General features: G+C 43.9%; 1 protein-coding gene and 1 long non-coding RNA gene across 2 annotated transcripts; one reads left to right on the top strand and one right to left on the bottom strand.

Moving 5' to 3' along the window:
* Window positions 1-3,238: 3,238 nt before the first annotated feature.
* On the bottom strand, window positions 3,239-4,726 carry LOC140218350 (uncharacterized). The gene has a single exon (XM_072288084.1). The coding sequence runs from the start codon at window positions 4,652-4,654 to the stop codon at window positions 3,425-3,427; it is 1,230 nt and encodes a 409-aa protein (XP_072144185.1). The 5' UTR covers window positions 4,655-4,726; the 3' UTR covers window positions 3,239-3,424.
* A 5,746-nt stretch (window positions 4,727-10,472) lies between these two features.
* Window positions 10,473-17,709, top strand: LOC140218474 (uncharacterized). Its single transcript, XR_011894740.1, has 4 exons — window positions 10,473-10,519; window positions 12,034-12,069; window positions 14,716-14,920; window positions 17,641-17,709. It is a non-coding gene; the product is annotated as an uncharacterized lncRNA (long non-coding RNA).
* The last annotated feature ends 1,091 nt before the right edge of the window (window positions 17,710-18,800 follow it).

Raw genomic sequence — 18,800 nt, 5'->3', positions numbered from 1 at the left:
TTAGTCGCACGTACGCAGAGACTTCACGCTATTAGATTCGTCGGACGATCCCACCGCTGTCAACCAGATGTAGGAGTTGTCGGACGATCTCGCCGCTGCCACCATTTGAAGGAGTTGAAGGTCGTAGAGAGGAACTTGGGAGGAACTAGGTGAACAGGGTTTATTTACATTATTTACAGTTTAAACAAGACATACATCGACAGTCTAGCGTGGCTCCCAAATGGACCACGCAAGACGACGCATACAGCAAACGAGCACACAGCTCACGAGTACATTTCGAGAACGACAACGAGCACCAGCACGACGGCGAGCACACACTAGCAGCCGACAGCAGCCGCTTATAACCACTCCGTTCGACTTCATCGTTCGACGTCATCGTTCGACGGCATCGAAGAAAGTCCTCGTGGTCGCCTTTGAGAGAAGGGGGTAGGGGTTGTACACACACACATGCCGCACAGGTTTCAGTGCTCTCTCCGAGGGCAGACGACCTTTGCAGCGCAGTCGTCTTGGTATCCATTGTCTGGCGGGCCCATAGTCAGCTGGTGACGCCCGACCCCAGCCGGCGCCGCTAAATTCCAGAGCTGCCTTTTTCCTGTAGTCGCCACGTGTGTCAGCAGACTGTGACGAATCCTGGGGCCCCCGTACCGCAAATCACCGTTTTGCCAGGGACGCTCCCCCTGCCGCAGAGAGACCATGACGACCCGGCAAATTAAGCAATGCACGGGGCGCCAAACGTGGCCAGCTCTGCTGTCGTCACCGATCCACCAAACGCGGTGCATGGTCGGTTAGCGTTGTCGTCCTCGCTCGCTCTCTGAAGGACGCGCAACCGCGGGTTGGTCGAAGCACGTGCAGCGGGCTGAAATAGCTGGCACGTTTCCACCCCGGCCAACCATTTCTAAATGCGCACGCAATTGTGAAAGCTGTATACGTAATACGCGCACTGCACCTGAAACGATTTTAGCTACACGTACGCGACGCACGTTAAAAGCGACCATGTATCGCCATCTATCGCCAAGTATGAACACTGCTGTAGCCATTGACATCCAAGACAAAGCAAAGCCAAGCCAGTAGAGTTGGATTGGCGAGCAAAACACGTAGAAGTGTGTTCTTGTGCCGATCAGAGCTTCGCAATGCCTAGAAGTGCTATACCGCATGTTGTCCTCGAAGGGGTCGCACTCCCTTACGTCTCGCCACAAATCCAAGTCGTTTTTAGAAAAACGAAGGCACGGAGCTACCTTGTCGGCGTGTTTGGCTGCCATCTTGCAATGATGCTCTCGCTTGTTCGAGATCTGGCGAGATCGCCGCGAGGAGCTCTCTACGTGCGTAAGAAACGCACGCAGACTTTTGAGTCTCACGTACGTCTGTGAGACTAACGCAAACCCTTTGCGTTCTGCGCATGCGCACTGCTCACACGTAAGAGCTCTACGTACGCAAAGCCTTTACGTGCGTGAAACTAAAACTGTCTATTACTGCACGTAGACCTACGACCCTGGAAGTGCGGCAGGTGGGCGTCATAGGGGCACTGCTTGGACATCCTAGACTTCCAGACAAGGTTGACGACTAGGTCTTTTTTTCCGTGGACCTGAACTGGGGTTGCACGCTAAAGTTCTCCTCTTTCTTTCAAACAAACAAATTAAAAAACACAGATAATGTTAACAAAGCGTGCACAAAACTGGACGATTACGACCGCGAGTAGGCGAAATCAGAACAGCGTAGACGGAATGGCTCTTCACATGTCGCGGCCATTCAACTGCAGTATGATAAATTGCAACTATTACAGTTTCGCGTGCGATTTTCTAACAAATTTGCACAATAATGAACTATAGTTTCTGGCCAATTCTGACTCTACGCGAGGAAAAAGAGAGGGTGAAAGATATATAGATATATAGATATATAGATATATATAGAGGGTGAAAGTGTATATAAAAGCTCTTAGCAGCCATACACTGAGAGGTTGAAATCTTAACGTGCCCCTAAAAATCCGCATTGATTATTGAACCCTTAGAAAGATCACTCAAATCTGCAGGAGTATGCATAAACGAAACGGTTGAAACTACGCTGGCACAAACAGTTCCCGCTCGCACTGCAAGGTCCATTGCTAGCGTCGTTTCTCTATGGGGTTTAGGCATTTGTCAGACGATGTATCCGTCATCAGCTGCGGTGCGAGGATTCGTGTAGATACTTTGACGAGCTAATTAAATCTTCAATGACGCCTGCAGTTGGTCATCAAGTAAGGTTATGTTCGACCAAGTGCGCACGTCCGCGCTTGGAAGCTCAGTTGCAATTTTTATTTCGAGCCTCAGTATTGTAGCACACTATTTGCGATGTTCGAACCGCATCCCCTTTATCTCTCATGCCATTGGGACCACGTAGCCATCCAAGAAGGCAGGGGCGACATCACGAATAGATGTATGGTGTGCATTACTTCATCGTGGCCGCAATCTTGCGCTACTAGCGTGTCCAGAAGCTGGGTAAACACGAAAGGTCACAACACGACAGGCTCCGAGCAACAAAACGATAATAGCGATAATGCAGTGATGCACGGTCACCGCCAGAAAGAAAAACAAAGCACGTGTGATATGGCGCACCGACGTCAACGTCGCCGTCTTGTTGTGGTAGTCGCACGGTGATAATTGCGCCCGTATTGTCCATTACTCAAGTATTATTGCGCTACAAAAAGGACACGGAAGTAAAAGAAGACACACCGTGTCTTCTCTTACGTCCGCGCATTTTTTTTTTTTTTTTGTTACGCAATAATACTTGAGTAATGGGTTACCAACTTGCCCGGAATGCTGCGCAGTAATTCCGTATTTTCACGCGAAAATTCTACAAAAGCTTTCCACTTTGGTATGCACTAGCAAAATCCTGTAACACTGCGGGTACTCCGAACTGTCGCAAATAAGGTTTAAGATATGCAAAACTAATTGCTCTAAAATAAATTCAGGGGTTTTACGTGCTAAACACAATGTTTTAAGACAAGCCAGTGGGGGAGTCCGGATTCGTTTTGACCACCTGAAGTTCTTTAACATGCGCGTAGTGCGTGGTACAAGGACGTTTTTGCATTTCGCCCCAATGAAAATGCGCCCGGCCATCGCGGCCGGAATTCGATCCTGCGCCCTCGGTCTAAGTAGCGCAACGTCAAAGAAACTACGCCATCACGGCAAGCGCTAACGCTGTAGACTGAAAATGATTTATAACACTGAAAATTACATTGAAAAAAACAAGTTGATACCAGGACTAGCTGTTTTAAAATACGAGCAAACTCTTTATTTGCAGAAAAGTATAGAATAAAAAGTTAAAACAGGTGAAGTTGCACAGCGCTGAAAGTCCGCCAAAAATGTTTAAATTAAAAGTAACACTTAACGCATCATATTGCTTAGACACGAAAAGGAATAAGAATGTCCGTCGAAACTACAACAAAGTACTACCAAAACTCGAAGCCTGCAAATGGGCCGAACGCATAGGCTGGCTGCTGCAGAGCAGAAGGCAAGTCTTCCGGCAAAACGTTCTGCGAAGGCTCCAAAGGAGCTCGTCGGACGCCGCCTTGTCCCTGCGCCGTGGGCGTGCGGCCAGTCTCGTTGACGCTTCCAGCGACGACGTCCACCAGCTCTCGGAGGCCCGCCGATTGACCACCCGTCGTCCTGTCGTGTCCGCCTGCAGCTGCTCTTCTGGCTAAGCGCGGTGCCAGGATCCCGCGCATCGGATTCCTTGCCTGCCATGCCGCGAAAGCCCGGCAGTGGAAGCGAACCGTGAGGAACGACCAGGCCACGTAGGCCGTGACCAACAGGCCGGCAAGAGTGACCAGGCTGGCCGCCTCAATGATGCGGCCTTCAAGCGCTTGCTTCGAGGCGCTGTGGGTGCACAAGAAACAGCTAAGCGCGGCCACCGGCGACAGGAGCGCGAAGCAAAACAAGTCTCCCAGCACCGCCCGCCGCGATTCACCGTGCAGCGCCCAGTGGAAGAACTGGCGCACGCAAGTGGCTTGGCCCGCGGTAGGAAAGCGGTGGTGGCAAAGTTCGCAATGATCTATGTTTCGGGCGTTCAGCCAGCGCTCTAGGCAGGTGGCATGCACGAGGCCCATGGTGCCCGAGCACCTGCACAGCGACATAAGCGAGTCCTGTTGGTCGCCCTCGTGGCAAATGCGGCATATGGGTCCGCTACTCGCCGTTACGTTGAGACAACCGGCAGGTGTCTGCGGAGGACTGCCAGTCCACTTCGGGTCGCTTTCTAAGTCACTAGTTAGATTCGAGCTTAGAGAACATGGCACAAGAATGTCCGTAGGCGGCGCGATAACTGTTTTCTTGCTCTTTTCTTCGCGTTCGGGGCTCGAATCAACAAACACAAGGTAACCCTTGGGCGTGCAAGATGGCGAAGGCTCGATGTCAGAGGACAGTTCCCGGCTGGCACCGCGGGGTTCTGGAGACGGCGAAGGAGAGGACGACGACCACGAAGAGTGGCAGTTCTGCTCTTCGTCGAGTATTGGAGCCTTGCTGTCGCCCTCGTGGAAGCTCCTTCGACACGCACGGCGCCGCGGTATTCGAATGGCAAGTTGGCGAAGTCGAGGACAGTGGGCACCCGTGCCAGTTGGAGAGGGGGCAGCTCGTGATTGTGCCGGCGCGTCTTCGGTAAGAGCCATGTACCGGTCGTTAGGCATAACTCCGTCCTTCTGCTCGCGCACGCAACTCCCTGAATTTATGTAGGGGAGCGCGCTGATCGCGCGAGCGCCGACAAAAAAGTTTTGCAGCGCCTCCTCTCGGGTACCTTAAGGTGAGGCAACGTTGATATAAAGCAGACTTCTCCTCCCCTTTGGCTGCTCTTTTATGCCGTTATCGCTTTCGGTGCGTATCAGTCCCCTCAAAAGATTTTCTTTAATGTACAAATCATTCGAGCGCTACCTTGCGCTACCGTCTACGAATGAAACCCACGAGGCTGTGAAATACAGCATTTATCGTCTGCGAAAAAGGAACGTGATTGTGCGCACAGGCGCATGTGCTTGGTTTGTAGTTTTTCTCTCAATACTGCGGGTGCAAGGAGAGGGCGCGAGGGATTGAGGAGGGCAGCTTCGTCGCTTTGGCTTTCTGACATTAATACCCGTGTTCGAGAAGTGTAAACGTCTAAACCTACTGCGGTATATTTAGTCATCAATGAAATTTGGAGGCCGACTGTAGTACGTACACCCGTGAGCAAAAGTATACGGACCATGGATTGCGCGATAAAAATTATTTTCTCCTCTGTCTGTGAATGCAACTTGAAAGTTAAGTTGCAGTGCAAACTTGGCATTAGAAATTTTCTAGTGCTCTCGTCAGTTGCCGTTTATGCATGTTAATTACGAAGAACTTCTGTTTTTTTTTTTTTTTTGTGACCCTGTGGTCAGTATACCTTTGCTCACGGGTGCACATACGTGTCCTTAAGCCGCGTCTTCAGCGACATTTCACCTCTGCAAGGTGATTAGATCAGGCCTCGTGGCGCACATTTCTGGCGAGACTGCTGTAAAACAGACTAAAGAACCAACGTAAAGAGGCAATTTGCCAGCAAAACGCCACCAAGATGTTACGACACGCTTTTTCTTTCGTACTGTTACCGGCATCACAGTCTCTTTCTCCGGCCATATGCTTTCAACAAGGCTTACTGGCCGCCTTGTTCTGCGGGAACTATTTCACCAGCTTCACGTGGTCATGTCCCCTCCGACGAGCGGGCTTTTGACCCGCGTATTGAAATATTTATCGCATTGCTAGATAATTGTACCATCAATATGTATAGTTAGCACTAGTTGTTATGATAGCGTAATCCCTAACATTGTATATATTATGTATGTTGGATGCAGAGTGCGAGTGATTTAAGCAAGTGAACATTAATATTTAAAATATGATACATCTAGGCTGCTCTTGCGTTCAGCAAGTGTCGCAAATCAGGCCAGGAGTGTTCGCAGAAGATATTCTACTTGCATTAAATGATTCCGTGGTATAATTCAGGAAACGTAAACGACCGCCTTCGTGTCATGGAAACCTAGATTCTGCCGAACCAAGCACAGGTATTATACTTCATTGGCTCCCATGCAGCTTTGCACAGCGTTTAAGTGTTACTGTAACATAGCACATGGCACTTATCTTCCTTTTTCACCGTGTTCCTCGTTCTACGTGCTTTTTCCAAAATGAGTCGATACAAAGTGCCCAGTTCGCTACTGTTCCCTCAGTGTTATAATAAAATAAATTCTGGGCCTTTACGTTTACGATTATCAGGCATGCCGCAGTGGCGGACTCCGTATTACGCTTGACCACCTGGGGTTTAAAGGGCGTGTCTCCACCGTTATAACATACCGACCGAGAAATATCTACAGCTTTGTCTTTTCTACTCGGGAATATGACAAACATGCGCGCACACTCATCCGCATGAGTGAAGCAAACATCGCTGTGGCTGGATCGAAGAGTCGAGACTTCAGCAGAAACAACAGCATCTGCCAAGTCCAGAAGGGGAAATTTATTACGAAAGTTTAGTAAAGAGGCTACGCTAGGCAAGTAAATGCTTTTTATCAGAAACTTGAATAAAATCCTATTACAATGCATCTCCACTTTGTCTTATACTTCCGGAGATGCGTCTGTTCCCGCATAAGCACAATAAAATTTGGCGCTCATTATACTAACTTTGCATTAGCTGGCGGCACTGTAGACACGAAAAGATTGCCTCCACGTCCTCCTTCTGTGACGCAGCTGATTGTGATGATAAGGGTTTTTCTTTTTGCTCGCCGAGAGCAGAAAGGCAACTAGCTGACGTCAGAAGGGTACGAATTTGGGCTGGTTGCTCCGTGGCATTACAGCGCAAAACATAACGGGTCGTTTCTATGTCGTACTAACGGGGCTCTGTGCGAATGACCGCAAGCGCGAAGACTTAAACGTGGTTCGAAAGCAAGCAAGAGATAGCAATCAGTGGTTGCAATGCGTTGAATAAGGCTGTGAGGAACTTTTTAAAGAATGCACCATACTGTCAAAATACCATGATCAGCGCGCACGAGTTATATCTAAAACCTTCCACTGCTAAGAGTGGCAAAGCATTGCAAGGAAGTCCTTCCATATTTTTTCAATGAAGTTTACACAGTTTTATTTCGATTGAACCCATAGCCGTAAATGCGTTGCATGGGTTCAAGGATATAAACAAAACTATCTAAACATGTGATAAGCAGTAGTTTCACATCTCAACAGAAACTATCTAAACATGTGATAAGCAGTAGTTTCACATCTCAACAGGAAGACAGCTCAACAAAATACTGTTAAAATGGCAAGCATTGATTAAGTCACATGCGATACTATTTCACAAACGCAACTATACTTGAGAATTTAAAAGAAATTTGTTAAAGCAAAAAATCAAAATTTCCGGAAGTTTTGAGTGCGAGAAAAAGAAGCGTTTTTCCCTTGTTTTCTTTTAGCAAATTTTGGAAATATTGACAAAACTTGAAACTCTCCTAACAAAAACTTGAGACTGACTTCAGCATACGCTAAAGAGGATGAAGGCGAAAGCCTGCGTGCTCATGAATGATCTTACTTGACATTTTCGTTCGAATGCATTGTTACTTCCAATTACTTGTTTTCTCCCACCAAGGGTGGGAGAAAACTCTACCCTAACTAACTTCGCCCTAATTACCCTTATGAAAATGACAGTTGAAAAGTTGTTGGCATATTGTTGACGAATTGTTGACTCAATAGCCTTTCAACAATACCTCAACAATTATTGAAACCACAGGCAATAATTCAACAGTAAAGTTGTTGGGCAGTTCACAACAAAAAAGTCGTTGACTAAATTCTGTTGGTATATTGTTGAATAGTATTGAGTATTATTGAGCCATTGTTGAGCAGTTTTCAACAATAAAGTCATTGACTAAATTCTCTTGATATATTGTTGAATAGTATTGAGTATTATTGAGCCATTGTTGAGTAATTTTCAACAATAAAGACGTTGACTAAATTCTGTTGATATATTGCGGAATAGTATTGAGTATTATTGAGCCAATATTGAGTAGTTTTCAACAATAAAGTCGTTGACTAAATTCTCTTGACATATTGTTGAATAGTATTGACTATTGAACCATTGTTGAGTAGTTTCCAACAATAAAGTCGTTGACTAAATGCTGTTAACTTATTGTTGAATAAAATTGAGTGACGAGCAATATTGTGTTTCGAAGTACATGTGAAAAGCACACGCACATATGTATGTGTGCGTCTTTTGCACATATATGTTGCTTTACTGATCACTTGATCACCATTGCATATATACAGGGTGTTGTTTCACGTTACTTGAACCATAGACGTATATACACGTGTTTCAGCTAACTTTACTCAGAGTTTAAAAATATGCCGATGCACCATAAGACGATGCGACCAAATGCATGTTGCTCACTCTTGTACGTGTCACGCTATTCTTGTATTTTTCCTAAGTAGTTAATTAGTCAAGAAAATTAGCCATTCTGAAGGAACAAAGCTAGGCGAAAAATTCTAATTAGAAAGCTCTAGAGCACTTTGCAAAACGTCCTATTAGGTAATTTCTCACTTTCTATCTATTAAGTGTTAGTGTTTTTCAGCTTACTGCGGATGCCCGTGAAATAGAAAAAATATCACCTGACATATCCGCTTGCGCGCCGTGCTTGCAGCGCTCCCAAACGAGCATACCATCGAGCAGGGTGTGTTGCCGCTTAAAAGGCGACAGGGCAGTGACGAAGGCGTTGGCTGTGGTATTGACGCCAGCGACGTGCTTCCCTCGCTGCGGTTCATGATGGCGATAAGCAGACGGGTGTTCACACCGGTTAAATGGTATGTTTTCATTTGTGCGCAGAAGGCTTAGGAGCAGTGCAATCACGACTCGCAGGCGGGCATATGTCACGTGGTGCTTTTTCTATTTCGCGAGCATCCGCAGTAAGCTGAAAAACAATAATACTTAACAGATAGAAAGACAGAAACTGTTTATTCGGACGTGTTGCCAACAGCTCTGCAACTTTCTAATTGGAATTTCTTTCCTAACTTCCTTGCTTCAGAAGTTGGTTAATTATGCTTGACTAATTAGCTAATTAAGCAAAAATACACAAATAGCGCGACACGCTACATACCAAAGGGAACAACATGCATTTAGTCGCGTCGTCATAGAGTTTACACTCGGCCTAAAGTTAGCAGAAACACCCTGCATATATATATATATATATATATATATATATATATATATATATATATATATATATATATATATATATATATATATATGCAGTTTGAGAAGACAAACGTCCCTACAAGAAGTGACAAACAACCGATGATGGGACGCATCCTGCATTTCCATCGGCCTCCATTATAAGGGGCCAGTGCCCTGGCTGTGTGTTAGGAAACGGCATTACATGCCTCCATGTTAAATATGGTCAAGGTGGCGGAGAAGGTTAACAAAATTCAAGTCTGGGGTTTGACGTGCCAAAACCACGCTTTGATTATGAGCCGCACCGTAGTAAGAAACGCCATATTTATTTTTGCCATCTGGGGTCCTTTAACCTGCACCGAACGCACAGTACACGGTCGTTTTTGCATTTCACCCCAATCGAAATGCAGCCGCCGCGGCCGGCATTAGATCCCAAGCACTCGGGTTAGGAGAGCAACACCTCAGCCACTATGCCACCACGGTGGGTGCGGCGGAGAAAGGAGTGAACATCGTTTTTACAGAGTGCGTTTCGCTCACCCGTTAGCGCGCTATACAGAACGAAACGAAAAGCTTGGCCGATATGTACGACATGGTGCTCATATTTCACATGGAGGCCAAATTCTTTTCTGTGACCTAGACGTGGTGCTGGGGAATGTGTTCGGAATCTGCTCGGCCACCAAGCACAATCTGCGCTGCTATACGTTCTCGGTGACAAATCGCACAGCGCAGGAGCACACGCACAAATGTTTAAAGAATGGGACGACAGACCGCCCGCAGTTTGCCATGACGTCGAAATGAGAAGCACAAACAGCGACGTTTCTGTACTTTTCTGGTCAATAGTTCAGTTCGCATGGTTGCGGCACGCATTACTTTTCTTTTTTAAATCCAAACGACGAAAACTGTGCGCGCACAAATTAGCGCGGCGTTTGTGACGTTTGAATTTGGCGCCTTTTCCCGCGCATGCCATTAGCTCCGGCCGGTTCACTGCGTTACTGCGCTAAAGAAAGTAGTTCACCAAAGAAGCGAAGCAAAAAACTTTTATACACTTGCAAATCGCAACAATTGTTCAGTAATAACATAAAATTACATAATTTGTTATCCAATGGTACAATTTATGATAATATAAGCGTGTATTTGTATGAGTGCACATGTATGATTGCGCGTTTGCGCTGTTGATGCTTTGCGCGTTCCGGCGAGTTCGTGCACGCCGCTGGCTTGAGAGTTTCCTGCGTTTTCTGTGTTCTTTGTGTGCTTCGCTGTGACATCTTTGGAATATTCCTGCGTGTTGCTCGCCTTTTATGGACTTGTTGCCTCGAAGGTCGCCATGATCGCCTGCGACTCAGCGACATCAAGGGTGAGTGAGTGTTTCGAATTCCCCTTGTTCGTCCATTGCGACGCGGTGAACGGAAGCGGGGAAATTTCAGCGCTTGTGCGTGTCTTCCGCGCGCCTCTTTTCTAGTGTTCATTCCTAGTACTATCCTTCCGTTGCGAGAATGGGTTGTACAGCACTAGATTTGTGGTAGATAACGTGGAATTTTGTCCTGGTTTAACTTTACACTCCGCTTGTGGTGACGTAAGGCAGCTATGTGGTGCCACCTAAAACAGGGCATGTTGTACGCCATGATTTCTGATACGGTGTTCGAGCACCGATTCAGTTAGCCTTATTAATGAGCGCAAAACAATGCGACGTGAAACCATCCGATCTGTACTGTAATCGAAGATATTTCGTTTGCGCCACGCTAGTAAAAGGCGTGTGAGCGAGCTTTCAGCAAAAGGGGGGGGGGGGTGCATTGGGATTGGCGAAAGTGTATTCTGTTGCGCTGTTCCCTTCAGGATCGAGTGACTCCGCGGTGCTTCAAGGCCACTATCTGACACGCCGTGCGGCCGATGTTCGCGCGATCGGAAAACACAGAGGAGGCTGTCGCGCAATAATAAAGAATTTCAAGGGTGTACATGCGATACGTGAGATACAATAGGGGTGATGCCACAGAGTGCTGCGAAATCATCGAGTTATACGCCTTGCCAACCGCGTGCGTTTTGTTTTCCCCCAGGTCGCGCGCATTCAACTTTATTTTTGTCATCTTCTCCGTTCGTCGCCATCGAGTGGTTCGCCCAAACGGCTTCGCGTAGGCGCTCTTTGCATTCACGGAAAGGCAGATTTCATGGCACTCCAGGTCCTACAACATTCAAAATAATGTAATTTCGTGAAATTGCAGCTTTTCGCACTTCAGTAACTGATTTAACAATAGCTTTAAAATCAGTAAAGGAACGAGATGCCTGGCATATCTGCGTTGTCGTCCCACTGTGTTTCGAGGCGGCATGTATACGTTATCGGCAACATAAACATCAATAATTAGCATTGTTTCTTGTGACCATAGAAGTAGCTAGTTATGTCGAAAAGCTATTTTTGCTTCGAATCAGAGCACTATAGAGTGAACAGATTCAAAGGGGAGCGCATCGTTGTGAACTAAATCACGACGCTTTGCCACAAGCTTGGAATAATGCTTTGTCGAAAGAGCAGTTCTGTGAAATTCTTTCTTTGAGAGTAGGCAAAACTTCAGTAGCATCAGGTAGACGGGGAGTAAAAGAATGTAACAATGGTTTTATATGAAGGAGCTGCCTTTAATATGTGGCCATAACAGTTAAGTAGATGCGTGGAAATAATGTTTAAAGTAACTAGAGGAATGTGAAATAAATTTTTTGACAAGCTCACACTGCCATTGGCAAGAGCGGGCACACTTTAGTGTATTCAATGACTAGTCATTTGTATCCGTCCACTTATGTAAGCCTAAAGGTCCATGTAGCTCTTTTGATCGTCACTTTTGCTGCATCGTGGCTTCACGTTTTAATAGTGACATCTTTTTTCAGATTCAAAATGAGCTGGGAGAGGCCCCAGCTGGAACGGTAAAAGTGAATTCTTTGGCCATCCATTCTGTAGCGTCACGATGATCAAATACAGTGATACCGTGAAAATGTATTGCAGGAAGCAGAAAAAACAACATTGCTGATGCAACTGCAACGCATTTGCTCCAGTGATCAATTGGTGCAGAGTGCCTTCATTAGGAGACATGGTGCCTTTAAGCACTCAGCTTAAAGACTTTGCAACTGCACCAGGACTGGGAGTGAATTTCATCGTCACTTGTGAACATATTAAACGTGGAATGTGCCTTTTTCAGTGTATATGCCTGATATGAGAGGGGCGTTCAGAAACTTAGTGTGGACATTAGTGGTCTGCATGAGTGCACATCTTTCTAGTTTTACCAGAACGAAGGTATTATGACCTATGTCATACAGCAGTGCACAGCTAGAGGTATCAAACCAGAACAGCAGCACCCTTTGAGAAAGTTGGCTGAAGAACGAGCAGTGATCGGGGCTTTCTGCATTTCAAGGGCCAAATTCCAAAAAGATTGATGCCGAGCTGGACGGTGTGAAGTGCCGCTCACCACATGCTGTAGCCAGCATGGCATTTTTAATCTCCTTGGCATTATGTCTCGTTAAGATACAGAAATTGCATCACTGCTCATAAAGAAATTGGAAATTGGGAGGTTGAGGGGAAGTGGAAGGGCTCCCCTCTGGAGCAGCCAGTGCATGCCCTTTGCTATACTGATAATCATACCTTAATGAGAACCAGTGATGCATGTTAACCTATTACGCAGCCAAGTGCATTCCTTGTTTTGTATTAAGGGGACACTAATGACACCTTAAATGAATTTAAAATAAAGCATCATCTTAAATAACTACTTTTGTAACTTTCTTGGTAGTTGTTTGATTATTAGAGAAAATAAAGCTCAAAGTTCAATTTTCTGAATATCGCCCCAAAATCTTCGTGCTGACACCTCATTGTCACATCATGGATTCCAAGTATTTTTTCAAACTTGGGCTGTATTGGTTCTGTAAAAGTTCCTGACGCTTTTTATTTCGGGTTTTTGGAATACGATGAAGAATATCTTTATTTGTAAAAAAAATTGCTACACCTCAACAGACATAATCAAAATCCATGACATCACAGCAAGCGGGTGTGGTAACTTCAAGGCAGCACTGCCACCAATCTTTCCTCTTGCTGCTTTTACAGTTTACTCAGCCTCTTGTCAAGGTATGAGTGAATCTCTTGAATTGTAGGAAGGTCATGTACAGGTACATCTAAAATAATTTTTCTCTTTAGTACTTTCATGCCGTAGTTGCTTAGGGGTGTTGGCACAGCTCCGCTAAGCACGAGGTCACAGGATCAAACAGCCGCATATTGATGGAGGTGAAATACAAAACTGCCCAGGTACCTTGCAGCCTGATTTGGTAAAAATTAGTCCAGAGTTCCCCACTAAGGCGTGCCTAAACATCAGATTGTCGTTTTGGCACATAAAACGCCAGAATTTAAATAATTTAATTTTGCTTTAGTGCTCCTTTAAGCTGTAGAATTCATGATCTTTGCAGAAACTCATGCTCAAAGTATTCTCCATAAAGATTAAATACACAGTAGATATAAGTGTCTATTTATATTTTGAATTGTGGTGATACGTGATGACTATTAGAACGGTGGTACAACGAGACAGACAGAATTGTAATACAATGTATGACGGCACGATGATGCACATCGAGGAAATGACTGAGTTTCCCTAGAGGTCCCTGACATGGACATCAACTGACTGTCCACAAACTTCTGAGTTCACTCCGTGATCTTGTGCAGCCTGTGCTTTGCGAGTCGATTAATTTAATTGAAGTGGTGGTTGGCACATACTGTCCTTGCAGCTTATGTACATTTCATACAGTGGAGTGGAATCTCACATATTACTTCTGCAGCACAGCAAGCTAACGTGACGTGTAGTGGTAATCTTAGTAATGATCGACAATCATGTCCCTCTTTGAGCTCCTAATGCTGCTTGCCAACACAAGCAGCAGCAGTTGCCCAAGATAGCGGGAAGGAGATTCATTGAAAAGTGGCATATGCCCAGGGTCGCATACCCAGTCACGCAAGCTGTTCCAACGGTTGATTTTGAACTCTTCCCTCAACATAGCAGCCCAATCTCCCCATTAGACCATGGACTACCTATTGACACAAATGGATGGGAAAATAGAGACAAACACCTGAAAATATGAAGTATCCTAAGAATGGTAATCACAATAAATAGTACTAGATGTGCATTAGCGCAAGCTCTTGGGCCAGTTGGTGCATGATGAACTTGAAAAAGGGGGGTACCAGCAAAACAAAGGACGCGCACACACGTAAAAGGCGTTAGACAGGGACGGACGCTGGTCCGTCCCAACGTCCGTCCGTGTCTAATGCCGTTTCCTTGTGTGCGTGTCATTTGTGTTTCGCTGGTACTCCCCTTTTTCAAGTACTAGATGTTTGGATACTTTGGTTTATTATTCTTGTTTGTGCTGGATTGTTTTTCTGAAACATGTGGCGTCCAGACAGCATAAGAAGCTTGTAAGAAGTAAAGTTTAGCAATCTAGATTTGCAACAGGTACTTCTGTAATTTATTTGCAGTAGGGCTGTTGCGTGAATGTGCTTGAAAGGCTTAAAACTGTTTTGCTAACATTTACTTAAACATGCAGGTTCACATAGGTTGAAGGAGTGCACATTGAGAAGGTTATCCTGGCACAGTTTACCATGGTCTGCCATGGTGGACCAGGAAAGTTTGCAAGGGCCTTGCTTCACCATGTGTTCACAGAGGAGGAGCTCATGGGCCATTTGGGCTTTGGAAATAACACCAAGGGGCAAAAAAGGCTCTTGACCCCACCAGGGTCAGTGCTGTTATAGGCAAGTACCATATATCCTTTCTGGTTGCATTTTTACATTCACATTTTTTTCTAAAATTATGAACTTGCCATTGGCATAACAAACGACTTTCAAGTAGCCCGTGTGTGCAGTTGTGTGCGACAATAGCCTACTATTTGGAATGACTGTTCGTACGATCTTAAGTGTGTAATGCCGCCATACTCAAATGCTTCTAAAATTTAAAAGCTGCCTTCACTGCTGAAAGTTTTTAGTGGCTCCACCACATAAAATGAGCTGCATTTGCGCATTAGCAGTGTTGCTTGGCTGTCATTGCAAGGAATAGTTGTCTGTGAAGCACGCTCCAAAACTATTGGCATGGAGGACATGTTTAGTTAGCCTGAAAATGTTATTCTAATACGCGAATTGCGGAGAAGGTATGCTCAAGTGTGGTTACTGGTCAGCTCGAGCAGGAGCATGTTCACCAAATTGCAGAAGTCAAAACAGCTCTCCAGGTTCTGAGATGTGAAACAGTAGTTTCACCAATTTTAACAGACCACATCGAATTAAGGTTGCTCCTATATTGAAGGAGTTCCATGTGATGCCAGACAGCAGCCTTTTAGCAGAGGGAACCTGAGTGGTGTGGCAATTTTCTTTTGGTTGTTTCAATCAAAGAAACAACAGGGACAGAGTTGCAAGCATTTCTGTCAACAGTACTACGTTTAGTGGGCGCTTACTCATTCTAAGCACTTAACCTATGGCTCGTATTTATTAACGCACACTTTATCACTTTGTATTCTAAGATATGAAAAAAATATTTATGTGTATTCTAAGATATGAAAAAAATATTTATGTGGCTTTTCCCCATATACTTCAATAAATTGAGAATAGGCTCTTGGGGCCTAATGTATAAAGCTTCTTACAGACCATCGGACATGTCCACTACTCCCATTCTGAAATTGTTAGAATTGATTCCTGCTTCCTTACTTCACCTACCTGTTAACAGGGTTATTATGAACCATTGCCAAGTAGATTAGGGGCTTAAAGTAATCAAAAAGATGAATGGGCTTTTCTGTCACTCTTGTTTAGCCCATTGAGGATCACATTTTGGGGAAAAATATGCCTCTCTAATTTAGGAGTTATATATTTTTTGTGGTGTGCAAATGCTCAAAACTTTCGAATTGAATAGTGTCCTATTCAATTTAGTCTTTGAATGGTCACTATTTGTAAATGCGAGTATTCTAATATTTCGAAACACCAATAAAACATGAAATTTGAGCCAAAGTACGGTAAATTTTCAGCTCCAATAACATAGTGTAGACATAAACGTAACAACTTGTAATAGCAGACCAGGCTACATTACTTCAGTAGCTGCACTTTAGAGGCTGTACAGCAATCATTTATGCTTACTGAAGAGTCCTGTGCATGTGAAGAAACTTTCTGCTGCTCCATTTGTGCTTTTAGTAAACAGCTTTTCATAACATAACAATGACAGAAACTTGCTAACTTTAATAATACTAGGATGTGAGCCTCATCTTACATTAATTGTGATATCAGCTGTTCATTATTCAGAAACTATCCATTATTTGATTTGCTTCTAGCATTATTCGGTTCAGCCTCAAAAATCACTTTTCACGCACCCTTAATATTTTGATTGCAGATTTAAGTTCTTCAGAGTGACATTCCGAGAAAATAAACTGGTAAATAATATTTTTAAATAACAATAAAGTGGCAATACCATTTCAGTATTTGCAGTTTTACATGTTTTTTTTTTATGCAGGATAAAGCAGCATAATTTTTTTGTGTAATGAAACTTACAAAAAACTTGTGGCAACACTCCCAAATTACTGCAATGACAGACACCAAGGAGCTAGGTGAAAAATCAGTTTTGGAGAAACCCAAGGAGCGACAGCACTATAAGAATATTTTCTAGAAGTCTCAGAAGGTTGCAGCACCTCCAGTGGGATGCTAGGCAACACTTTGTTCTGAAAAGGCACATTTTTTCAGTAACGTTCCGTCACAGCCACAGATGTACGGCAGTAAACCCTAAAAGGGTTAAAGAAGTCAGTCCTATGGCATATGGCTCTTAAAAGACAGCATTTCTTCGTATCTGTCACATTCTGCATGTGTCATGCTAAGCAGCTTGGTGCACAACTACATGGAATCCTCATTATAACAGTAATTCAGTCGTTGAGGCAGAAAACATACTTTGCTGTAAGCAGTGTCTTCTTTAATGTAGAAAGTCCTAAGTCATTGTAAGGCGAGAAGTACATTCCGATTGCATGTGAACTCAGGAAACCTAACTTCAAATGAAGCGACACTCAATTGTAGTGACATGACAGTATTGTATTTGGAGCATGGAAAAACACAGTCAAGTGCTGCACATTTTAATTATGAAAGTTACAAGAAATAATTTTAGTTGTCAGCTCAGGTTTATTTATGAATAACATGAATTTTTTTCACCATTTTATTTCTTAGCAAGTAAAGTTCACATCTTCGACATTGAGGATATTCATCAAGTTATTTTGCTACAGCGTTTTGTTCCTCTTTTCCCTTTCCTGCTTTTGACACTTAGTCGAGTCCTGTGCCACACTGAATAAATTTAAATGGTCATGCTCATGCTGTAAAGCTGTACCCGTGGAAAGTTGGAATAAAGCAACACAAATACATAAATCAATTTCATTATAACGAGGGCAGATTGCATGCCATTCTTTTGCATGTGGAAGTTGCTTTTTAAAACTTGTTCTGGCTTCTTGTTTTTGCAGGCTTCACGTGTCGCAAATTGCCTGGTACCAACATGCCCTAGGTAAAGAACTCTGGCGTCGCTTCTTGCATGGGACCAATAGCCTCTGAAGAGCCCAAGTTGGACAGCTCAAACCAAAACACAATGGTTGTGCTTTTGTAACTCTCGACATTTTTGTTTTATGTTAGTCTCCTGTAGGGCCCAATTTAGATTTCTCAAATGAGCTTACAAATGTTGTGCCTTTCTATGCATTCACATTTTTATGTTAATTTTATTTATGTTAATTATGCTAGTCTCCTGAGAAGTCCCCATTGGATTGCTCAATCCAGAATACAAGTGCTGTGCTTTGTTATAGTTCACTGCATTTTTATGTTAGTTTTTGATATGGTTCTAGTAAGGAAAGTGTTTTCTTATTAATATATTTTTAAGTATCTTAAGCCATTCATGCCAAACCACCCAAATTTGTCAAGAACTGTTCCATTACGGCAAACCATTTCAAGTTTGCTTGATTTTGAGTAGGTACAATGAGAAAATTTGCTTTCGTACATACACTTGAGTCATTCCAGGGCAACCAACCAACGTTTTTTTGACCATCACAGATATAGTTGAAGCTCCAAACTCTTGCTCCCCATTTATTTTCCTTCGCAAAAATTTTTTTGAACTTTGGCAAAAATTTATTGTTCTTGCCCAGCTAAGCTAGAAGGCACTGATACACGTTTCTTCTGAAAGGGAAATTGTATGATCCAAATATTCAGATGGTGTTCATGTCAAGAGACTGAAGTGGTGTGAGTGCCAAAATTTGCAAAGTTTGAATTGTCTTTTAACGTAGGGAAATACAGAAGGCACAAAATAAATATAAAATCAGACTGGTTGACTTGGGATAGCTGCAAAATATTTCAAGCCTTGGAGGTTCAGTTGATCAGCTAAAAAACTGTGAAGTTCAAACTTTGTGCAGAAAGCTTCGTGTTGAAGGTAAAAAAATTAGCTTTGGTGGTTGGCACAAAAGTATATGTCGCCCATCGTTACACAGCCCTAAATGTCTGCTATACATGTGACAAGTAACAAAAAGGTATTATTCTTTAAGTGCGATAAATAATTGTTTATAATGTTCATTTGTGGATCACACATACAGCATAAATATAGCATAAATATATGAAGCCATGTCATCTAGTAAGGAAATAT

The sequence above is a fragment of the Dermacentor andersoni genome, chromosome 5 (genome assembly GCF_023375885.2).
Source record: "Dermacentor andersoni chromosome 5, qqDerAnde1_hic_scaffold, whole genome shotgun sequence".
NCBI lineage: Eukaryota > Metazoa > Arthropoda > Arachnida > Ixodida > Ixodidae > Dermacentor > Dermacentor andersoni.
The sequence above is the reverse complement of the archived record's forward strand: the minus strand, read 5'-3'. Positions and strand labels throughout refer to the sequence as shown.